Raw genomic sequence first — 19,656 nt, forward strand, 5'->3', positions numbered from 1 at the left:
TGCTAGGATTACAGATGTGAGCCAAGTAATCTGCCTGCCTCTGCCTCCCAAAGTGCTAGGATTACAGACGTGAGCCACCATGCCTGGGCCGCAGGGTTATTTTTCTAAAGCACAGATCTGACCGTGTCTCCTTTCTATTCAAAACCTGCTGTGGTTTCTCCTTCCTAACGAGTGAGGTCCAGATGTCTCAGCCAGGCATTAAATGACCAGTCTGCCTCTTCAGCCATTATCTTCCATGCTTTCACCCTTTCCCCTGCCGTGTATGCTCTTGCAGTAATGTCAGACTTCTTTCCACTCCTTGAACGAACCCTGTGCTCCTCCTCGGTGCCTTTCTATTAAGTGCATCTGTGTGTCTGTCATCAACGCTTTTATTTTTTAACCTGATCAGCCTATCCAATGCATACCCATTCAAAACCCCAATTCTTTGTCCCTCTCTCTCCCCTAAGTGCCTTTGGGACGTAGTTTGTGTGTGCCTGTGCGTCTGTTATAGCATTTACTGGTCTGAGACGTTTCAAGAATGATTTTTTATTTATTATGGTTTTAGAACATCTGGAGAGTAGGCCCTTACCTTTTTTATCCTGGTATCTCTCTGTCAAGTTCCCTCCCTCTCATCCCTCTTTTCCTGCACTTAGGAGGTAAGAAATAAATGGTTGTTAAATTGAATTGAACAAGCCACTCATACTGCAGGTCTCTAAATCTTTAGAGTGAGCTGTGATGATACAGAGCTTCATCTTTACACAGTGAATTCCTTTGTGGTTATTGGCTCTGCATGTGAGCATAAAGAGGACACATAGTGTAGCTGTGTTCAGTAATTACCTTATCCTCCAGGTGGAAGAAGGAGGGGAGACTTAGCTCATCACATCAGTCTTAACAACTAGAAAAAAAGATACAGTAAAGTGGATTTTGATGGTGTGTGGAGAAAAAAGAGTATGGGTGTTTATGAATTAAAATGAACTGAGCTCTGGACGGGCATGGTGGCTCACGCCTGTTATCCCAGCAGTTTGGGATGCCGAGGTGGGCGGATCACCTGAGGTCAGGAGTTCAAGACCAACCTGACCAACAGCAGGTGCCTGTAATCCCAGCTACTTGGGAGGTTGAGGTAGAAGAGTCACTTGAACCTGGGAGGCAAAGGTTACTGTGAGCTGAGATCTTGCCATTGTGCTCTAGCCTGGTGACAGAGTGAGGCTCCGTCTCAAAAAAAAAAGAAAAGAAAAGAACTGAGCTCTATAATATACTAAGGAATTGAAGGCAGTGCCTCTGTAATCTGCATCTCTGGTTTTTTGTTTAGAAACTCTGTAGTTAACCTATAGTTCCTTACTTCAATCTCAGACTTTTTTGAATACCAATCTTAGGGCATACTGTTAGGTGTGACTTGAAAAGAAGTTCCATAGTCAAATAAGTTTGCAAAATACTGGATTAAACAAAGAAAACAAAACTTCTCAGGGCTTTTATTATGTTAATTCGTGAATCTCTGAAAGAGGGCATATGGTATGGGAGTTGTTACAGAATTAATGTTTGTGTCTCTGCCAAATTCAATTTTTTTTTTTTTTAAAGAGATGGGGTCTCACTCTATTGTCCAGGCTGGAGTGCACTGGCACCATCATAACTCACTGCAACCTCAAACTCCTGGCCTCAAGCAATCCTCCTGCCTTAGCCTCCTGGGATAACAGGCTCAAGCCACCATGCTTGGCTCAAATTCACATATTGAAGCCCCAACCCCCAGTGTGATGGTATTAGGAGAGGCAGCCTTTGGGAGGTAATTAGGGTTACAGAAATTAGGATGAAGCTCTCATGATGGGATTAGTGCCCTTATCAGAAGAGGTAGAGACTGCATCTCGCGTGCTCTCGCTCTCTCTCTCTCCCCCATCTGGACATGCCAGCGAAAAGGCATCCGTCTATAAGCCAGGAAGAGGGCCCTCACCAAGAACTGAATCTGCCAGCACCTAGATCATAGGACTTTCCAGTCTCTAGAACTATGAGAAATAAATATCTGTTGTGTAAGTTACCTGGTATGTTTTTCTTTCTTTCTTTCTTTTTTTTTCTGAAACAGTCTCGCTCTGTCGCCCAGGCTGGAGTGCAGTGACACGATCTCAGCTCACGGCAACCTCCGCTTCCTGGGTTCCAGTGATTCTCCTGCCTCAGCCTCCCAAGTAGCTGGGATTACAGGCAGGCGCCACCATACCCTGCTAATTTTTGTATTTTTAGTAGAGACAGGGTTTTACCATGTTGGCCAGGATAGTCTTGAACTCCCAACCTCAAGTGATCCTCCCACCTTGGCCTCCCAAATTTCTGGGATTACAGGCGTGAGCCACTGCACCTGGCCTGGTATGGTATTTTGTTATAGCAACCCAAGTCAGACTAACACAGGAATGTTCTCAAATGTATTTGAAAATGAAATTCTTTTCTAACAGTGCATTGTGGTCTAGTGTTTTCTGGAGTGCAGTTTGGGAGATACTGCTCTGATTTAACCTTCATAGAATCTGGAGCCTGTATATATATTTGTTTCATCTCCTAAAAGCAGCATATCATGCGCATTATTCCTTTCCTTTTATCAATGTCCAGAGGACTTCGACAGTGACTATGCATTTCATGTTCTTTATGAATCCTTTACATAGCCCAGATACATGGATTCTAGAATTCTCATAAATATTCAAAGGAAAACCCTCTACTAATTTATGGAAGATGAGAGAATTTTTGTATCATTCCTATCCTTACCTTCTTATCCAGAATGACGTAGGTTGTCTGTATTCAAAGGCTACAGGTAATTAAAAAGAAAAGTGATGTATTTTAATTAAATGTCACGTTATACTAACAAGGAGGAAATTGTTTATTTGTACGTAAAGCAGCTTGTCTTACCCCCTATCTGAAATACATTAGAATATAAAAATTATCAGCCAGGCGCAGTGGCTCACGCCTGTAATTCCAGCACTTTGGGAGGCCGAAGTGGGTGGATCACTTAGGTCAGGAGTTTGAGACCAGCCTGGCCAACATGGTGAAACCCTGTCGCTACTGAAAATACAAAAAATTAGCAGGGCGTGGTGGTACGCATCTGTAATCCCAGCTACTCAGGAGGCTGAGGCAGGAGAATCACATAAACCCACGAGGCGGAGGTTGCAGTGAGCTGAGATCGAGCCATTGCACTCCAGCCTGGATGATAGAATGAGACTTCGTCTTAAATAAATAAATAAAATAAAAATTAAAAATATTTGGAGGAGTGCCTAAACAGCTAAGACCTTCACTGTCTGGAACTTTTAGAAAGCTATCCAGAATAGCAAATGGATAGCTGAAGTTCCCTGATTGTTAGGGTTTAACCCATAAATTCACGAATATTCAAAATTCTTCTCTTTTTGGTGAACTTCTCCTTTTTTTTTTTTTTTTTTTGAGACAAAGTCCGCTCTTTGGCTCCCCCAGGCTAGAGTGCTAATTTGCCATCTCGCTCACTGCAACCTCTGCCTCCTGGGTTCAAGCTGCATTCTCCCGCCGACCCCCGAGTAGCTGATTACAGTTTGCTACCTACGTTTATGACGGATTTGCTTCACCTTGCTGGTCTCGACCCCTTGACTCAGGATCCACCTGTTCGGCCTCTCCTGTTGATTACAGGCATGAGCCACCACGCTTTAAGCGAATGTTTCAGGGCCTTTTGTCATCATAATCTGAAAACACCTGAACATAATCTGAGTTTCGACCTCGATAGAACCTTTAGGGCCTATTGTGGTGCGTCGCATTGTTTGACCCAATACAATCTTTTCCCCAATGATGGTGATTTGGAGTTCCTTCTCTGCGTTGATTTTGTTTTCCTTTCTTCCTTTCCCTCCTTTCCTTCCTTTCCTTCCTTCCTTCCCTCCCTCCCTCCCTCCCTCCCTCCCTTCCTTCCTTCCTTCCTTCCTTCCTTCCTTCCTTCCTTCCTCCCTTCCTCCCTCCCTTCCTCTCTCTCTCTTTCTTTCTTTTTCCTTTTCCTTTCTTTTCTTCTTCTTCTTTTCTTTCTTTTTTTTTTTTTGAGACAGGGCCTCACTCTGTCACCCAGGCTGGAGTGCAGTGGCATGATCATGGCTTACTGCAGCCTTGACCTCCCAGGCTCAAGCCATCCTCCCACCTCAACCTCTGGAGTAGCTGGGACTACGGGCATGCACCACCACACCCAGCTAGTTTTTTGTATTTTTAATAGAGACAGAGTTTCGCCATGTTGGTCGGGCTGGTCTCCAACTCCTGGTCTGGAATTATAGGCGTGGGCCACCACACGGGCCTGATTTTTGTCTTTAAATACAGGCGGTGGCTCACGCCTGTAATCCCAACACTGTGAGAGGCGGAGGCAGGCGGGTCACTTGAGGTCAGGAGTTCAAGACCAGTCTGGCCAACATGGTGAAACCCCATCTCTACTAAAAATACAAAAGTTAACTGGGTCCAGTGGCGGGTGCCTGTAATCCCAGCTACTCAGGAGGCTGAGGCAGGAGAATCACTTGAACCTGGGAGGTGGAGGTTGCAATGAGCCAAGATTGTGTCACTGCACTCCAGCCTGGGCGACAGAGAGACTCTGTCTCAAAAAAAAAATAAATAAATAAAATAAAATAAAATAAAATAAAATAAAATAAAATCACTCTGGTAGGCAGCTCTTATTTCTCATTCTTGTCCCCAGGCCAGCCTCTTGCAGCCCCCATTTTGTTCTCTTCTGTTCCTATCTCCTTACTAATTTTCTGCAGACGGTCAAGCAGACCACCATAGAATCTACTTTTGAATCTTTCATTTTATTTTATTTTATTTTATTTTATTTTATTTTATTTTATTTGAGACAGGGTCTTGCTCTGTCACCAAGGTTGGAGTGCAGTGATGCAATCTTGTCTCACTGAAACCTCAACCTCTCAAGCTCAAGTGACCCTCCCACCTCAGCCTCCTGAGGACCATAGGTGTGTGCCACCTTGCCCAGATAATTTTTGTATTTTTTGTAGAGACAAGGCTTTGCCATGTTGTCCAGGCTGGTCCTGAACTTCTGGACTCAAGTGATTATCCCACCTCAGCCTCCCAAAGTGTTGGGATTACAGGTGTCAGCCACCATGCATGGCCTAGAATATTTTTTAAAACAAGAAGGGCCTAGAATTCTACAAGAAAATATACAGACATTAACTGTTCAGAGGCCATTGCACTTATTTCTATTTTTACTTTTTAAAAATGTTTTTCAGGGTGCTACAGTGGCTCCTGCCTATAATCCCAACACTTTGGGAGGCTGAGGTGGGAAGATCACTTGAAGCCAGAAGTTCAAGTCCAGCTTCTATAAAAAACCTCTATAAAAATGTTTTTAAAATTTACAAAGCAAGACCTTGTCTCTACAAAAAAAATTAAAAATAAAAAAGGTAGCTGGATGTGGTGGTGTACACCTGTGGTCCCAGCTACTTGGGAGACTAAGGCAGGAGGATTGCTTGAGGCTAGGAGTTTGAGGCTGAGTGAACCTTTGAGTGGGCCACTGCCCACTCCAGCCTGGGTGGCATAGTGAGACCCTCTTTTCCTTTTCCTTTTTTCCTTCCTTCCTTCCTTCCTTCCTTCCTTCCTTCCCTTCCTTCCTTCCCCTTCCTTTCCTTCCTTCCTTCCCTCCACCCTTCTTTCCCCTCTCTTTCCCCCCTCCCCTCCCCTCCCTCCCCTCCCCCTCCCTCTCCCCTCCCTTCCTTGTTTTGACAGAGTCTGCCTCCATCACCCACACTGGAATGCGGTAGTGTGATCGCAGCTTACTGCAACCTCAGCCTTAGATTCTCCTGCCTCAGGTTCCCAAGTAACTGGGACTACAGATGTGCACCACCACAACCGGCTACTTTTTGTATTTTTATTAGAGATGGGGCTTAGTTATGTTGTCCAGACTGGTTGTGAACTCCTGACCTCAAGTGATCCACCCACCTTGGTCTCCCAACGTGCTGGGATTACAGACATGAGTGACCATGCCTGGCCAAGACCCTGTTTCAAAAAAACCAAAATGTATTCCAGATAGGTGAGTTAACCAGAATGCTGGGTTATTCAAATAAATTTGGTAAACTTATTCAAAGCTGAATCCTAATTCAATTGCCCAGTGACCCCTGACCTTTTATATTATCTTATTTTTTAATTTTTTTTCAGAAACAGTGTTTTGCTATTTTGCTCAGGCTGGACTTAAACTCCTGGGCTCAAGTGATCCTCCTACTTCAGCTTCCACCCCCAACTTTTTATTTTAATTTATTTTTTTCTTTTTCTTTTTCTTTCTTTCTTTCTTTCTTGCTGTGTCACCAGGCTGGAGTACAGTGGCGCGATCTTGGCTCAATGCAACCTCCCCCTGCTGGGTTCAAGTGAGTCTCCTGCCTCAGCCTCCCGAGTAGCTGGGACCACAGGTGCGTGCCACTACGCCCAGCTAATTTTTGTATTTTCAGTAAAGGCGGGGTTTCACCATGTTGGCCAGGATGGTCTCAATCTCTTGACCTCCTGATCCGCCTGCCTCGACCTCCCAAAGTGCTGGGATTACAGGTGCGAGCCAGCGTGCCTGGCATTTTTGTTCCTTTGAGATGGAGTTTTGCTCTTGTTGCCCAGGCTGGAGTGCAATGGTGTGATCTTGGCTCACTACAACCTCCACCTCCGGGGTTCAAGCGATTCTCCTGCCACAGCCTCCCAAGTAACTGGGATTACAGGCGTGCACCACCATACCCGGCTAATTTTGTATTTTTAGTAGAGATAGGGTTTCACCATGTTGGCCAGGCTGGTCTCGAACTACTGACCTCAAGTGATCCGCCTCCCTCGGCCTCCCAAAGTGCTGGGATTACAGGCGTGAGCCACGGTGCCCGGCCAGCCCCCGACTTTTTAATTGATAGAGCACAACACTTTCTATCTTAGAAATCTCAAAGAAGGCTGAGCACAGTGGCTCACGCCTGTAATCCCAGCACTTTGGGAGGCCGAGGCAGGTGGATTGTCTGAGGTCGGGAGTTCGAGACCAGCCTGGCCAACATGGTAAACCCCATCTTTACTGAAAATACAAAAATTAGCCAGGTGTGGTGGCACACGTCTGTAATCCCAGCTATTTGGGAGACTAAGGCAGGAGAATCACTTGACCTCGGAAGGCTGAGCTTGCGGTAAGTCGTGATAGCACCACTGCACTCCAGCCTGGGTGACAGAGCTAGACTCTATCTCAAAAAGAAAAGAAAAGAAAAGAAATCTCAAAGGATTCACAATTTGGAAGTCTGGCCACATCCTGTGGTAGATAGGTAAATTCTACCAATAGTCATAGTCATAACTCTTCTTCAGCCATTCAGAAACAAATGTGTAAAATAGTCAGATGAGCTTCCTGAGTTCACACAGCAAAACATCTGGGGAATAAGAGGCATTTGATTTTTAGTCAGTCCCTCTCTATTTTCAAAATAACATTTCCTCTTTGGTTGCACAGCTAAATTTAAATAAAATAATGAAAGGTATTTATTTATTTGAGACACAGTCTCGTTCTGTTGCCCAGGCTGGAGTGTAGTGGTGCAATCTCGGCTCACTGCAACCTCTGCCGCCCGGGTTCAAGCGATTCTTGTGCCTCAACCTCCTGAGTAGCTGGGACTACGGGCATGCACCTCCATGCCTGGCTAATTTTTGTACTTTTAGTAGAGGGGGTTTCGCCATGTTGGCCAGGCTCGAACTCTTGACCTCAAGTGATCTGCCCACCTCAGCCTCCCAAAGTGCTGGGATTACAGACGTGAGCCACCGTGCCCAGCCAAAAGTTATTTATTTATCAAATATACTCAGTTAGTGGATATGATGATTAATTTTACGTCAACTTGCTTGGGCCATCAGGTGCCCAGATGTTTGGTCTAACATGATTCTGGGTGTTCCTGTGGGGTGTTTTTGGATGAGGTTAACATTTGAATCAGTAGACTGAGTAAGGCAGGTTGCTTCCCCTAATGTAGGTGGACCTCATCCAATCAGTTGAAGGCCTGAATAGAACAAAATGGTTGACACTTCCCCCAGTAAAGAACTCCTCCTACCTGACTCCTTTTGAACTGAGACATCAGCTTTTTCCTGCCTTTGGACTTGAGGACTTGAACTAAAACATAGACTCTTTCTTAGTTTTCCAGTCTGCTGGCCTTCTTGTGGGAACTACACCATTAGCTCTCCTGGGTCTCCAACTTGCCAACTCACCCTGCAGATCTCGGGACTTGTCAGCCTCCATAATCATGTGAGCCAATTCCTTATTATCTATCTATGTATTTATTTATTTATTTATTTATTTATTTTGAGGCGGAGTCTCCCTCTGTCGCCCAGGCTGGAGTGCAGTGGCCGGATCTCAGCTCACTGCAAGCTCCGCCTCCCAGGTTTATGCCATTCTCCTGCCTCAGCCTCCCGAGTAGCTGGGACTACAAGCGCCCGCCACCTCGCCCGGCTAGATTTTTGTATTTTTTAGTAGAGACGGGGTTTCACCGTGTTAGCCAGGATGGTCTTGATCTCCTGACCTTGTGATCCGCCCATCTCGGCCTCCCAAAGTGCTAGGATTACAGGCTTGAGCCACCGCGCCCGGCCTGTATTTATTGATCTATCTGTCTATTCATCCATCCATTCATCCTATTGGTTCTGTTTCTCTGGAAAACCCTAATAGACTGACATTACACTAATGTCAACTAATTAAACTACCCCCAAAGGCTTCTCCAGCAAGAAAATCCCCTTTTGAAATGCTTGGCTATACAGAATTCAAACAGGATCATGGATTTTATTGACCAGAGAGAAATCAAGTTCAATATTGAAAAAAATTCTAGTACTGAAATACTAAATTTCTGGAAGATAGGCACTACGCTAGTTTTGCTTTATAGTTTTAGTACAGTGAATAATATAGAAATTATTTTTTTAATGAAACAACATTGTTTGATGGTGATGATAAGAGTAATGATAACCAGTAGGACTTCATAAGCTAGTGTTGTCATGATGATGCAAGCAAGGTAATATCTAGAGCAACTGGGAGTGATAGAATTTATTGGTGGAAGTCCACTCTGAAGGACGGTCCTTTTGTCTTGCTGATACTACAAAGAGGTGGGCTTCTATACTCAGCACTGACTGTGAGGCCAGCTTTTTATCTCTGCTCTGCACCTCTACCCTAGTGTTCTTTTCTGCCCTCTCATGCTCCTTTCCAGTGTCAGTGCTGAACACAACCCTTCTCTGCCTCTCAACTCCACCTCACCATTGTCCTGTTTTCTTCCATCCAATAAGGAAGGAGGGCGGAGCTGTGCCTTCCCTGGCAGCCAGCATCTTGGGGCTTGCTTCAGGCTCCACCTCCCACACTATCCACCACCTGCTGTGGACTACACAGCTCTCATCCAGATGCTGTTTTTCCATCCTAGGAGCTGACCTCATTGTCCCTGGGGCTGGAGCCATCTATAAGGCGACACTTGCCAATTTGGGAGTTTATGGCAGTTTTGTGTTTCCGGCACAGGAGTCAGCCTGTCCCATTATCTTTTGTCATAAATAAGGTATTAGCAACCACCTTTCCTCTCTGCACACAAACATGGCTGAAAACACAGAAGTGCGACTTGTATGTCACACATGGATATAGATTCACTAGTTTAGGAGTGTGGCTGCTGTTTATGGAAATTGCCAGCATACAGTTCTGCTTCCTGTTCTTGCAGACCAGCATGACATTTGGCTCAACTGAGCCCCTGTCATGGGTTGCCACACAAACATTGTCTGTCTGATGCCGTCATTTCCTGGCAGTGAACAATTATTCCACATTGCCTCAAGATGCCCTCACAGTGTCCCTCTCACAGCAGCAGAACCAGTCCTCAAAAGGCAAATGTGTGGCCAGAGCATTCTTCTGGAGAACATAGGCAGGAACAAAGCCAGTGTGGTTTACTGGAAAGCACACCAAATATAGTCCTAGGAGCATGGCCACACTATGTAGACAATAGAGGAACTGGCCCCTCCGCCACTCACCATTTAGTTGTTACAACCATACACGTGCCTTCCTGTGCCTTCCCTACCTGACATCACCAGGTGGGAAAGGTAGCAGCAGTTGGCTCTTTTCCATAATCACTGACCAGCCCCGCCACATAGCACTGTCAACTGGAGGCTACCACACACCCTTAGCAACCCAGCTAATAGCTGTCTTTCCAGATTTTGTTTTTTCACTGATGTGCACTGTGTTCTTGGCCACAGCCCTAACTTTACATGCTTCAATTTCCCCATTCTTTAAAGGAATTTAATAGCAATCCAAGTTAAATTCTGCATCCTTAGAACAGATTGTGCCACATTAGTGCAAAATATACTTCATCATATGTACATTGAGGATAATTAACTTACTACCTTAGTAATCCATCAAGTATCCAACTAATATTTACTTAATGTCTACTCTGTACATGTCATGGTACTACAGGCCCATTTTGAAGTTTTAAGAACAAATTATATATTGCTTGGAAATTTGTGTCTTTAAAAAGCTAATATCAATAGTTATTTCATATTTTAAATGACAAATACCTATTCAATACTTGGGACTCTTTAACATAAATTTAAATGCAACAGAGGGATAAAAAGTGAAAAATTCCATTGAGACATCAGGTTTTATGAGGACCATATATAATGTTAGTAATAAATGATGTGGAGTTTCCTTACTGGAAAGTACTACTTATGCCAGGCGCAGCAGGCCACGCCTGTAATCCCAGCACTTTGGGAGGGTGAGGCGGGAGGATCTCTTGAGCCCAAGAGTTCAAGACCAGCCTGGGCAACTTAGTGAAAAACCCATCTCTACAAAAAATTTAAAAATTAGTCAGGTGTGGTGGCGTGCACCTGTAGTTCCAACTACTCTGGAGGCTGTGGCGGATCACTTGAGCCCAGGAGTTCAAGGCTGTGTGTGCTATGATTGCGCCACTACACTCCAGCCCAGGTGGCAGAGCAAGGGTCTCAAAAGAGAAAGAAAGAAAGAAAAGACTAATCATAATCATTCCTTACAAGATACAAAGCATTATCCTGATACAGAAATGTTATGGAAACCCAAACTGATCTTTACACAGTTACTTGTAGGATCTCAGACCTTTGAAATAGTCATTTAAAAAAATTATTTATTTATTTGAAATAGTCATTTTTGATCCCCAGAAGGAAGAAATCACAAATTAAAAAAAGAAGCAGCTTAAGGCTCAGATCTGTAGATTGCTTTTTCAGGAACCCAGAGGACAGACAGCTGGGGAGGAAACTGCAGAGGAACTTGAGGTTTCTGGAGTGTGGATGGCTTACAAGTACCTGGCGACACCTTCACGCCCCAGGGTTGCCATGGCACCACCTTTCCAAAATACTGCTTCCTAGGTACAATATATCTTTTTTTTTTTTTTTTTTTTTTTTTTTGTGAAACAAGTCTTGCTCTGTCGCCCAGGCTGGAGTGCAGTGGCCCGATCTCAGCTCACTGCAACCTCTGCCTCCCGGGTTCAAGCGATTCCCCTGCCTCAGCCTCCTGAATAGCTGGGATTACAGGCACGCGCCACCACACCCGGTTAATTATTGTATTTTTAGTAGAGATGGGGTGTCAACATATTGGTCAGGCTGGTCTCGAACTCCTGACCAAGAGATCTGCCCGCCTCAGGCTCCCAAAGTGCTGGATTACAGGCATGAGCCACTACGCCTGGCCGGTACAATCTATCTTTATTTTTATTTTTTTTTGTAATTTTTCTTTATCTACTGGCATCCCCATGGAGGCCCTTTCTCTCCCCAACTTTCCCTCGTGTGTGAAATAAAGACCACTGAATCTATTAACTTCCCAGGCCTTGAAATTCCATTTTCGCACATACTGCCACCTCTAAACGATTTCTGAATTTTTTCTTGTTACCCACTCAGCTAGGAGTTTCATTTGCCAAGCATTTTAACAGCAGAGAAGGCAATTCTGTGGGCCGATGCATTTGCGTTTAGGAGGCACAGATATCTCCTAATAACCTTCCTATCTTCACACTGGTGGCTTTTGAATTGTTCAGGGTTTTAGAAATACCATAATCTCAGCCTATTAAATATTAAGGGACTCCTTCAGATTCCCTGAGCCTTAAAGTTACGTTATGCAAATCTGTCCGAGTGTGTTTCCATGGTGCAGAATAAAAGTTATGGTAGGGTTTTTTGAAGCAGCATGACTATAAACGTCACTCCTGTCACTGCCTTTCACAAGAGCCCACTTGCTGTGAAATATTTTGAAAACAGAGCTTAAGTGGAGATAACGCAGAGCACAAACAGGCGGAAATAAGAATAAACCGTGCGTGGCAGGCAGAAACCCGGAGGTTGGCTGTTTCTGGAGGGGAAGAGAACGCTCTGTAAACCTGGAGGAGAAACCACGCGGGCCACTGTTTGGGGGCCTCCTGGGGGTCGTTTCCCTGGTCCCCTCGGGTTGGGGGGCTCCTCCAGGCCAAGGAAGCGGCCCCCTAAAACCGCTTCCGGGACTGCAGCTTCTCTCCCCACACTCCCAAGGAGCAGAGCTTTCTTGGGCCACAATTCTCCGCGACCCAAAAATAACTACACAGATGTGAGGAAAAGGGCCAAAGCCTACGGCACAGGGCGGTGCTTAGTTACAGCCTTATCGCTTATGGCCAGGAAGCTCGAAACCTAACCCAGCACCAACCTTTTATAGCCGGTCCCTCGAGCCCCGCCCTAGCAACTTCTCCTGGCAACGCCTCGCCCAGTGCTCTGCGGCCTTATCGGCCTCCGCCAGGCCTTTCCTGTTCCCCTCCCCCAGCCCGCGCCGCCCGGCCGCCGGGCTCACTTGACCAGCCCCAGGGGAGGGGAGGAGCGAATGGAAGCGTGAGGGGCGGGGCGCTGGGAGACGCTCGCGTCATCAAGATACGCCGGGCGAGTTGCGGCGCCTGGTGTCTCAGGGAGGCTAGAGGTTCGGGGAGTTGGTGATATGGCGGAAGGCGCTGGGCTGGTGTGGATTCGCGGCCCCGGCTTCGGGTGCAAGGCGGTGCGGTGTGCCTCGGCTCGGTGCACCGTCCGTGATTTTATCCACCGGCACTGCCAAGATCAGGTGAGGATTTCGGTTCCTGTTAGGAAGGAGAAAGAGGCAGACAGGTGGCAGTGCGGAGTAGGTCTGTCCGGAGGAGGAGGGGCGGGTACCTCTATTCTCTGGGGTTTTCACTTGTTGAGGCTGAGAGTTCCCCAGTGTTAAGGTGCTTCGAACTGTTACTGAGAGCTTCCTTTTCTTTTGTGGTGGTGGTTTGCCTCCCCACCAAGAGGGAGAAAAAAACTGTTAGAGGCACTTAGTCCGGCTCACAGTTACAAATACTTTGTTTCTCTTTCTTTATCCGTAAATATAACGGTCTTCTGGCAGTTGGGCAGGCTGATTTTTAAGGCTACAGTCTTCACCTTCTTACTGTGGTTATGTGACGTGTGTTTTGTTCAGTTATCACACAGCTTTGTTAAGCCCCAGCCTGGAGAAGTATGTCATATCCGAACCCAGGCCAAAGGATGATTGGGGAGGAAAATTGATTCTTCTGGTCACTCGTTGTGACCAAGCATTCACACGTGTGTCCTGTTGAGAGCCTGGGTTCTTAGGGCCTGTTATGTAGAAGTGTTCACTAATCATTTGATGGTCTTACTTGTCCATGCACATTTGCGGAAACCTACCAGGGACTTCCCAAGTTACACGTGAGCTTTTACTTAACTCTCAAGTAAGTAAGCTTTTACCAGCAATAAGATATTGAACCTATTCAGTTGTCAAAAGAATTTAGTGGTTTCCCTGAATCTAATTTTAATGTTGGCACTTGATCTAGAACTCTGTTCTTTCCGCACCTCATCCGTGCTTTCCTCGGCTATTTCCTCTGCTTACTATTTATAAGCTTAACAAATGTTAACGCTGCAGTCTAAACCAGATTTTTAAGAGACTTGGATCGATTCCGTGAAGAAGCAATGTGTGTTTGCAAATAATACGGCTTTTCACTTTCCATGTTTTCCTTCCTGCTCTGTAATCCAGTCTAAAAACTGTAAGCACAACTGTTTTTGACCATGAAAATAATTGCATTCTAATTCTTTTGAAAATAATTCTTTTCTCATGAGTACAGTTTTCTTTTCTCCTCTCTCTGCCCCCCGCCCACTGGCGGATTTTCACTCCTGTTGCCCAAGCTGGAGTGCAATGGCGCCATCTCGGCCACTGCAACCTCTGCCTCCTGAGTTCAAGCGATTCTCCTGCCTCGGCCTCCCAAGTAGCTGGGATTACAGGCGCCCGCCACCATGCCTGGCTAATTTTTGTATTTTTAGTAGGAACGGAGTTTCACCACGTTGGCCAGGTCTTGAACTTCTGACCTCGGGTGATCCTCCCACCTCAGCCTCCCAAAGTTCTGGGATTACAGGCTTGAGCCACTCTTTCGGGCCTATGAGTACAGTTTTCAGACTTGCTGACAATTGACCAAAGTGAAACCAGAAAAAATAGGATCTTAATCATGAGGTATGTTGGAAATAATTATTTTTAAATCGGAAGCAAGAAATAATAGGCCAGGTGCGGTGGCTCACGCCTGTAATCCCAACACTTAGGGAGGTCGAGGCGGGCGGATCACCTGAGGTCAGAAGTTCGAGACCAGCTTGGCCAACATGGTGAAACCCCATCTCTCCTAAAAATACACAAAAACTGGCTAGGCGTGGCGGCAGGCGCCTGTAATCCCAGCTACTCGGGAGGCTGAAGCAGGAGAATCATTTGAACCTGAGAAGTGGAGGTTGCAGTGAGCCGAGATTGAGCCATTGCACTCCAAACTGGGTGACAAAGATAGACTCGGTCTCAAAAAAAAAAAAAGAAATATAAATGAGTGGATTCAGTCAGAAACTTAAGAAACATGACCATAGCAAATATGAATAGAAACACAAAAGAGTATTTGATGAGATACTGGAACAAATAAGAATAGCTCAAGTTCACACCTATGTTTTTAAAAACAAAACTGTTCTGACACATGATGAAGTTAGTGTTAACTCCCACTGAGAAAATAAAAATCTGCCCTGCTTTTCATCAGGCTGGGATAACAGACACAAATAAAGCCAGCTGCAAAATTTATGTTTGTTTTTGTGACCCCCACACTACACCGATGTACAGCTACAGAGTTAACAGGAAATGGTGATATGTCATAATGTCATAATGACCCCCATGAAGGTCTGCTACTTTCTTATTCACTGAGAAGCCTTGGTCTCAAAAACCAAATAATATCTAAGGAATTTTGCTGTTTGAAGTTCTCTCGATAAGAGTGAACCCTCCCACTCTTGCCCTGTAGAGAAGCATTCTTGATTTCCAACCCAGGACAGAGCTTCCCATTAAGGGTTTCTGGACACAACTTTCCACATTTATCTTAAATTTGTAGTTTCCAAGGAAAGAGGAGCCTTCACAATCCAGAGCTGATGTTGATGTTTTTATATACAGTCCTGTTTTATTTTGAACGTGTTTAAACACTGCTTGACGTAAATTTCACCTCAACCCCACCCTAGCCCCAAATCTTGTAATGACACTCCTTTCTTTGTGTTGGTGAGATACCCATGACTCCTGGTGTGCATTTACCCTCGTTGCAGTGAATAAGTTTGACAGGTTTATCTCTGATAGCCGTAGGCTGATTGGACTAAAACACACGTGGTAATTTGTGTTTGAAGCACTTTACAATGCACAAATGGTTAAAAACAGTTAAATTGAGTCTAAATGTTGTATCCTTTTTTCTGCTCGTGACGTCATTGACAAGAATCTTACGTAGAAAATGCAATTTTGTTGATCAGTTGTTTTGTTTAATAAGCCATTCTGTTTGAAAATGAAGTGTACATAATTTCCTTGGTGTATACTTTCTGCCTTCATATTAATATCTTTTAAAATTATTTAGAAATACCTACCCATTAGACATACAGAAGGCTTCTAATGTATAAACATTAAATAGATACAAAATGTATTACATATCTCATTTAATGTTTACAACAGTTAAAGTATAAAGTATTTTAAAGACAAGAATAGTCCTTCATGTTACCTCATTGCAAATAGCCTGAGCTGAGCTCCCGTGCTCTTCTCTCCCACCGTTATATTTGCCTAGGAAAACCCCAGATAACATAAATCCAACTCTCCACCTGCTCTGCCCTGGCTGGGCAGTGACTGTGGTAGAGAACTATAATCACATAGCTCAGTCTCCATACATCCACCAGCCTGGTACTGGTTGGTAATTCTGTATTTCCTTGGTCCAGAGTGGGCTTTTACTGGGTTACAGGACTGCTGAGAGTATTGATTCATGTAGGCTTTGGGGCAGCTCCACAGAATCTGGGGCTGCCCAGCATCTTCAACAACTTTGCACATTTTTGCTCATTTTTCATGTTTTTATGTCTCCCATGGTGTATTTATATTGGTTTATTAAAAACCATACTCTTGACTCCTTCCTTCTCTACTTCTTATTCCTACCTGTACTTTTTAGGATTGAGGACTACTTTTGATGTCCAATTTAGTTTTACCTGTTTAAGAAAGTCAGAAAATGGGACCTCCACAGTTATTTAATCTGAGTCCTGCATAGTCTTCTACCTTGACTTAGATTACCTATCAAAGAAGAAGCAGTTTTTGTTTTCACCGAAAAGACTGAAGTTTCTTCTATGTGTGATAATTAGGTAATATTGGGAAAAATTTATACCCAAAATGCATCATGTGAAATGACTTTTTTTCTCCTAGTAGTTGACATTTCCAATTCAACAAATATTAATTGAACACCCACTGTTGTAACCAGAGTAATAAAAAGACAGCTAGGTCCCGCCTTGTAACAAACTTAGATTATTATCTCATCGAAGGCATTAAAAAACCAAATTTGTCTCTAGGATGTTCCAGTGGAAAACTTCTTTGTGAAATGCAATGGAGCACTCATTAACAGCAGTGACACAGTGCAGCATGGAGCTGTTTATAGTTTGGAACCCAGACTTTGTGGTGGAAAAGGAGGTAGGACGTGAACATTGACTACTTAGTTGTAGCACATTTGTAGTCTTTATTTATTTTTATTTATTTATTTTTATATTCTGCTGCTGACATTTGCTGTCTTTAGCCATGGTATTAAATTAACAAACTTCTTAGTCTCTTTAGTATGCCAATATTGTTTTGCCTTATGAATTCTTTTATTTACTTAACCTGATTTTGGACATTTTTTCTTTTATTCTTTTGTTTTCTTTCTTTCTCTCTCTCTCTCTTTCTTTTTCTTTTCTTTTCTTTTTTTTTTTTTTGAGATACCATCTCATTCTGTCACCCAGGCTGGAGTACAGTGGTGTGATCATGGCTCACTGCAGCCTTGACCTCCTGAACTCAAGCAATACTCCCACCTCAGTTTCCCTGGTAGCTGGGACTACAGGCACACGCCACCATGCCTAGCTAAGTTTTGTATTTTTTATAGAGATGGGGTTTCGCCATGTTGCTCAGGCTGTCTTTTATTTTTGTTGAGGAAGAAATATTGTATGATACTATTCCCACTTTCTTCAGCTGGATAGCTCTTAGGGAACCTAGGCTCTAAAACTTGGGGGAAAATTAAATGAAGAGAGATGGCCATTATTCTGTTCAATTTGCTGAATAAATAGTTTTTGTTTTTCTAAATCTCCTTCCACTTTAATCAGAATTTTCTCTCATTATTACAGTTCTAAAGGAAGTCTAAAGTTACCTTAGGAAACACAATGGTTTACAAGTTGAGGCAGATTAAGGTTTTGTTTGTATTAACACAACTACTAAGAAAGAAAATGAGAAAGCAAAAACAATATAAACAGTTGTTGGTATTTCTCCTAATGTAGTGACATGTGATCCCTAAGCGTTCTCAAAATCTACAGTGATTTGGTTTGGTTTTCAGAGAGCTGACATCTCAGACTGTATCCAGCTGTTTAAAATCGTGTCATTAAGAATGAAGCATGGGCTGGGCATGGCGGCTCACGCCTGTAATCCCAGCACTTTGGGAGGCCAAGGTGGGTGGATCACCTGGGTCAGGAGTTCGAGACAGGGCTGGCCAACATGGCGAAACCCCGTCTCTACTAGAGATATAAAGATTAGCCAGGTGTGGTGTTACCCGCCTGTAATCTCAGCTACTTGGGAGGCTGAGGCACAAGAATCACTTGAACCTGGGAGGTGGAGGCTGCAGTGAGCCGAGATTATGCCACTGCACTGCAGCCTGGGTCAACACAGTGAGACTCTGTCTCAAAAAAAAAAAAAAGAATGAAGCATGTGGCCAGGTGTGGTGGCTCACAACTATAATCCCAACACTTTGAGAGTCCAAGGTGGGAGGACTGTTTGAACCCAGGAGTTTGAGACTAGCCTGGGTAAGATGGTGAGACCGTGGTCTCTACAAAAAAAAAAAAAAGCTAGGTGTGTTGGCACATGCTTGTAATCCTAGCAAGTTGGGAGGCTGTGGTAAGAAGATCCATTGAGCCCAGGAGTTCAAGGCTGCGGTGAGCTTTGATTGCATCAAGCCATTGCACCCTAGCTTGGGTGACAGAGCAAGGCCCCATCTCTTAGGGGGAAAAAAAATGAGTGAATGAAGCATGTCGTATCAGCCAGTGAGAGCTTAAAATTGCCTTTCCTTCTAAACTCATTGAAAAATCTCACTATATACTTTTTAAGTCCTTAATCTGAGAATCTTGGTGTATCTGTCATTGGGTAAAGCTTTTTAAGTATTCTAGCTGTACAGGTATTATACCTGTGTGCAAATAACTAACACAAGGATAAATAATTAGATTTGGGAAGGCTAGGTATTTTATCTCAGAACTATAAAATGAAAGGTGAAAGGCATGAGGTTCTTTTACTTTCGCTGCCTGAATTAGAACCTTGATGTTCATCTTTTCTGAAAGAAAAAAAAAAAAAGTAGAGATCATTGTTAATCTTGTGATATAGATTGTTTTCACAAATTCTGCTTTTATTCATCCTTGAACACATTTTAACCTGCTTTCTCCAAATACATCTGTTCAGGTTTTGGATCTATGCTCCGAGCACTTGGTGCTCAAATTGAGAAGACAACCAATCGAGAAGCTTGTCGGGATCTCAGTGGAAGGAGACTACGTGATGTCAATCATGAAAAAGCGTAGGATGCCCACCTTTGTTTGTTTTTTTTGATACTTTCCTATCAGTAGTGATGATACATATGCCATGTATATTGGAAATGGAAACTTAAAATATTTACATGTGAATTTATTATCAGATTTAACCTTTTTGATAATTTAATAATTATCTTTGGGATTTAGTTAAGATCAGTATCATATGCTAGTAGTAAACATGGCGTACCTTTCTAAGAGAATTATCACAGTATGAGCAAGTGCATTAATTCATCAGGGACATTTTATATATAAAAGTGTATATGTAATGTATCCATTCAGTTACATCTCTTCCTCCCTCATCCCCAGAATGGCTGAATGGGTAAAACAACAAGCCGAGCGAGAGGCTGAAAAGGAGCAGAAGCGGCTGGAGCGACTGCAGCGGAAGCTTGTAGAACCCAAGCACTGCTTCACCAGCCCCGACTACCAGCAGCAGTGCCATGAGATGGCTGAGCGTCTGGAGGATTCTGTCCTCAAAGGTGAGAATGAGGATTCTTTAGTGTGTTCAGCTGGCACCCCTGAAGCCAGCTGTTCAGACTGCTCTACACTACACACAAAGAGCAGTTCTTAAGCTTTTTTTAGGTTACAGATGTCTGAGAATCTGATGAAAACCTTGGAACTTTTATCCTCAAAAATGAACACAGTATATTTTTTAAAAAAGAACACACACAACAT

General features: G+C 43.9%; 1 protein-coding gene and 1 long non-coding RNA gene across 5 annotated transcripts in view; one reads left to right on the plus strand and one right to left on the minus strand.

Annotated features, from left to right (window-relative positions):
- On the minus strand, positions 1-12,777 carry LOC103877593. Its single transcript, XR_002517267.2, has 3 exons — positions 12,557-12,777; positions 2,716-2,755; positions 1-874 (listed from the first exon to the last, which is right to left on the minus strand). It is a non-coding gene; the product is annotated as an uncharacterized LOC103877593 (long non-coding RNA).
- The window catches only part of SDE2 (SDE2 telomere maintenance homolog), a 15,999-nt gene continuing 9,114 nt past the window's right edge, over positions 12,772-19,656 (plus strand). Inside the window, exons 1-4 of one of the 4 annotated variants that reach the window (XM_021926630.2) lie at positions 12,772-12,958; positions 16,744-16,861; positions 18,860-18,971; positions 19,291-19,460. In XM_021926630.2, coding sequence (XP_021782322.2) covers positions 12,839-12,958; positions 16,744-16,861; positions 18,860-18,971; positions 19,291-19,460 — 520 coding nt within the window. In that variant the 5' untranslated portion in view covers positions 12,772-12,838. The other 3 variants (XM_003893038.5, XM_009186394.4, XM_021926635.2) reach the window with 3 other exon arrangements.

Source organism: Papio anubis, chromosome 1 (genome assembly GCF_008728515.1).
Source record: "Papio anubis isolate 15944 chromosome 1, Panubis1.0, whole genome shotgun sequence".
NCBI classification, from domain to species: Eukaryota; Metazoa; Chordata; class Mammalia; order Primates; family Cercopithecidae; genus Papio; species Papio anubis.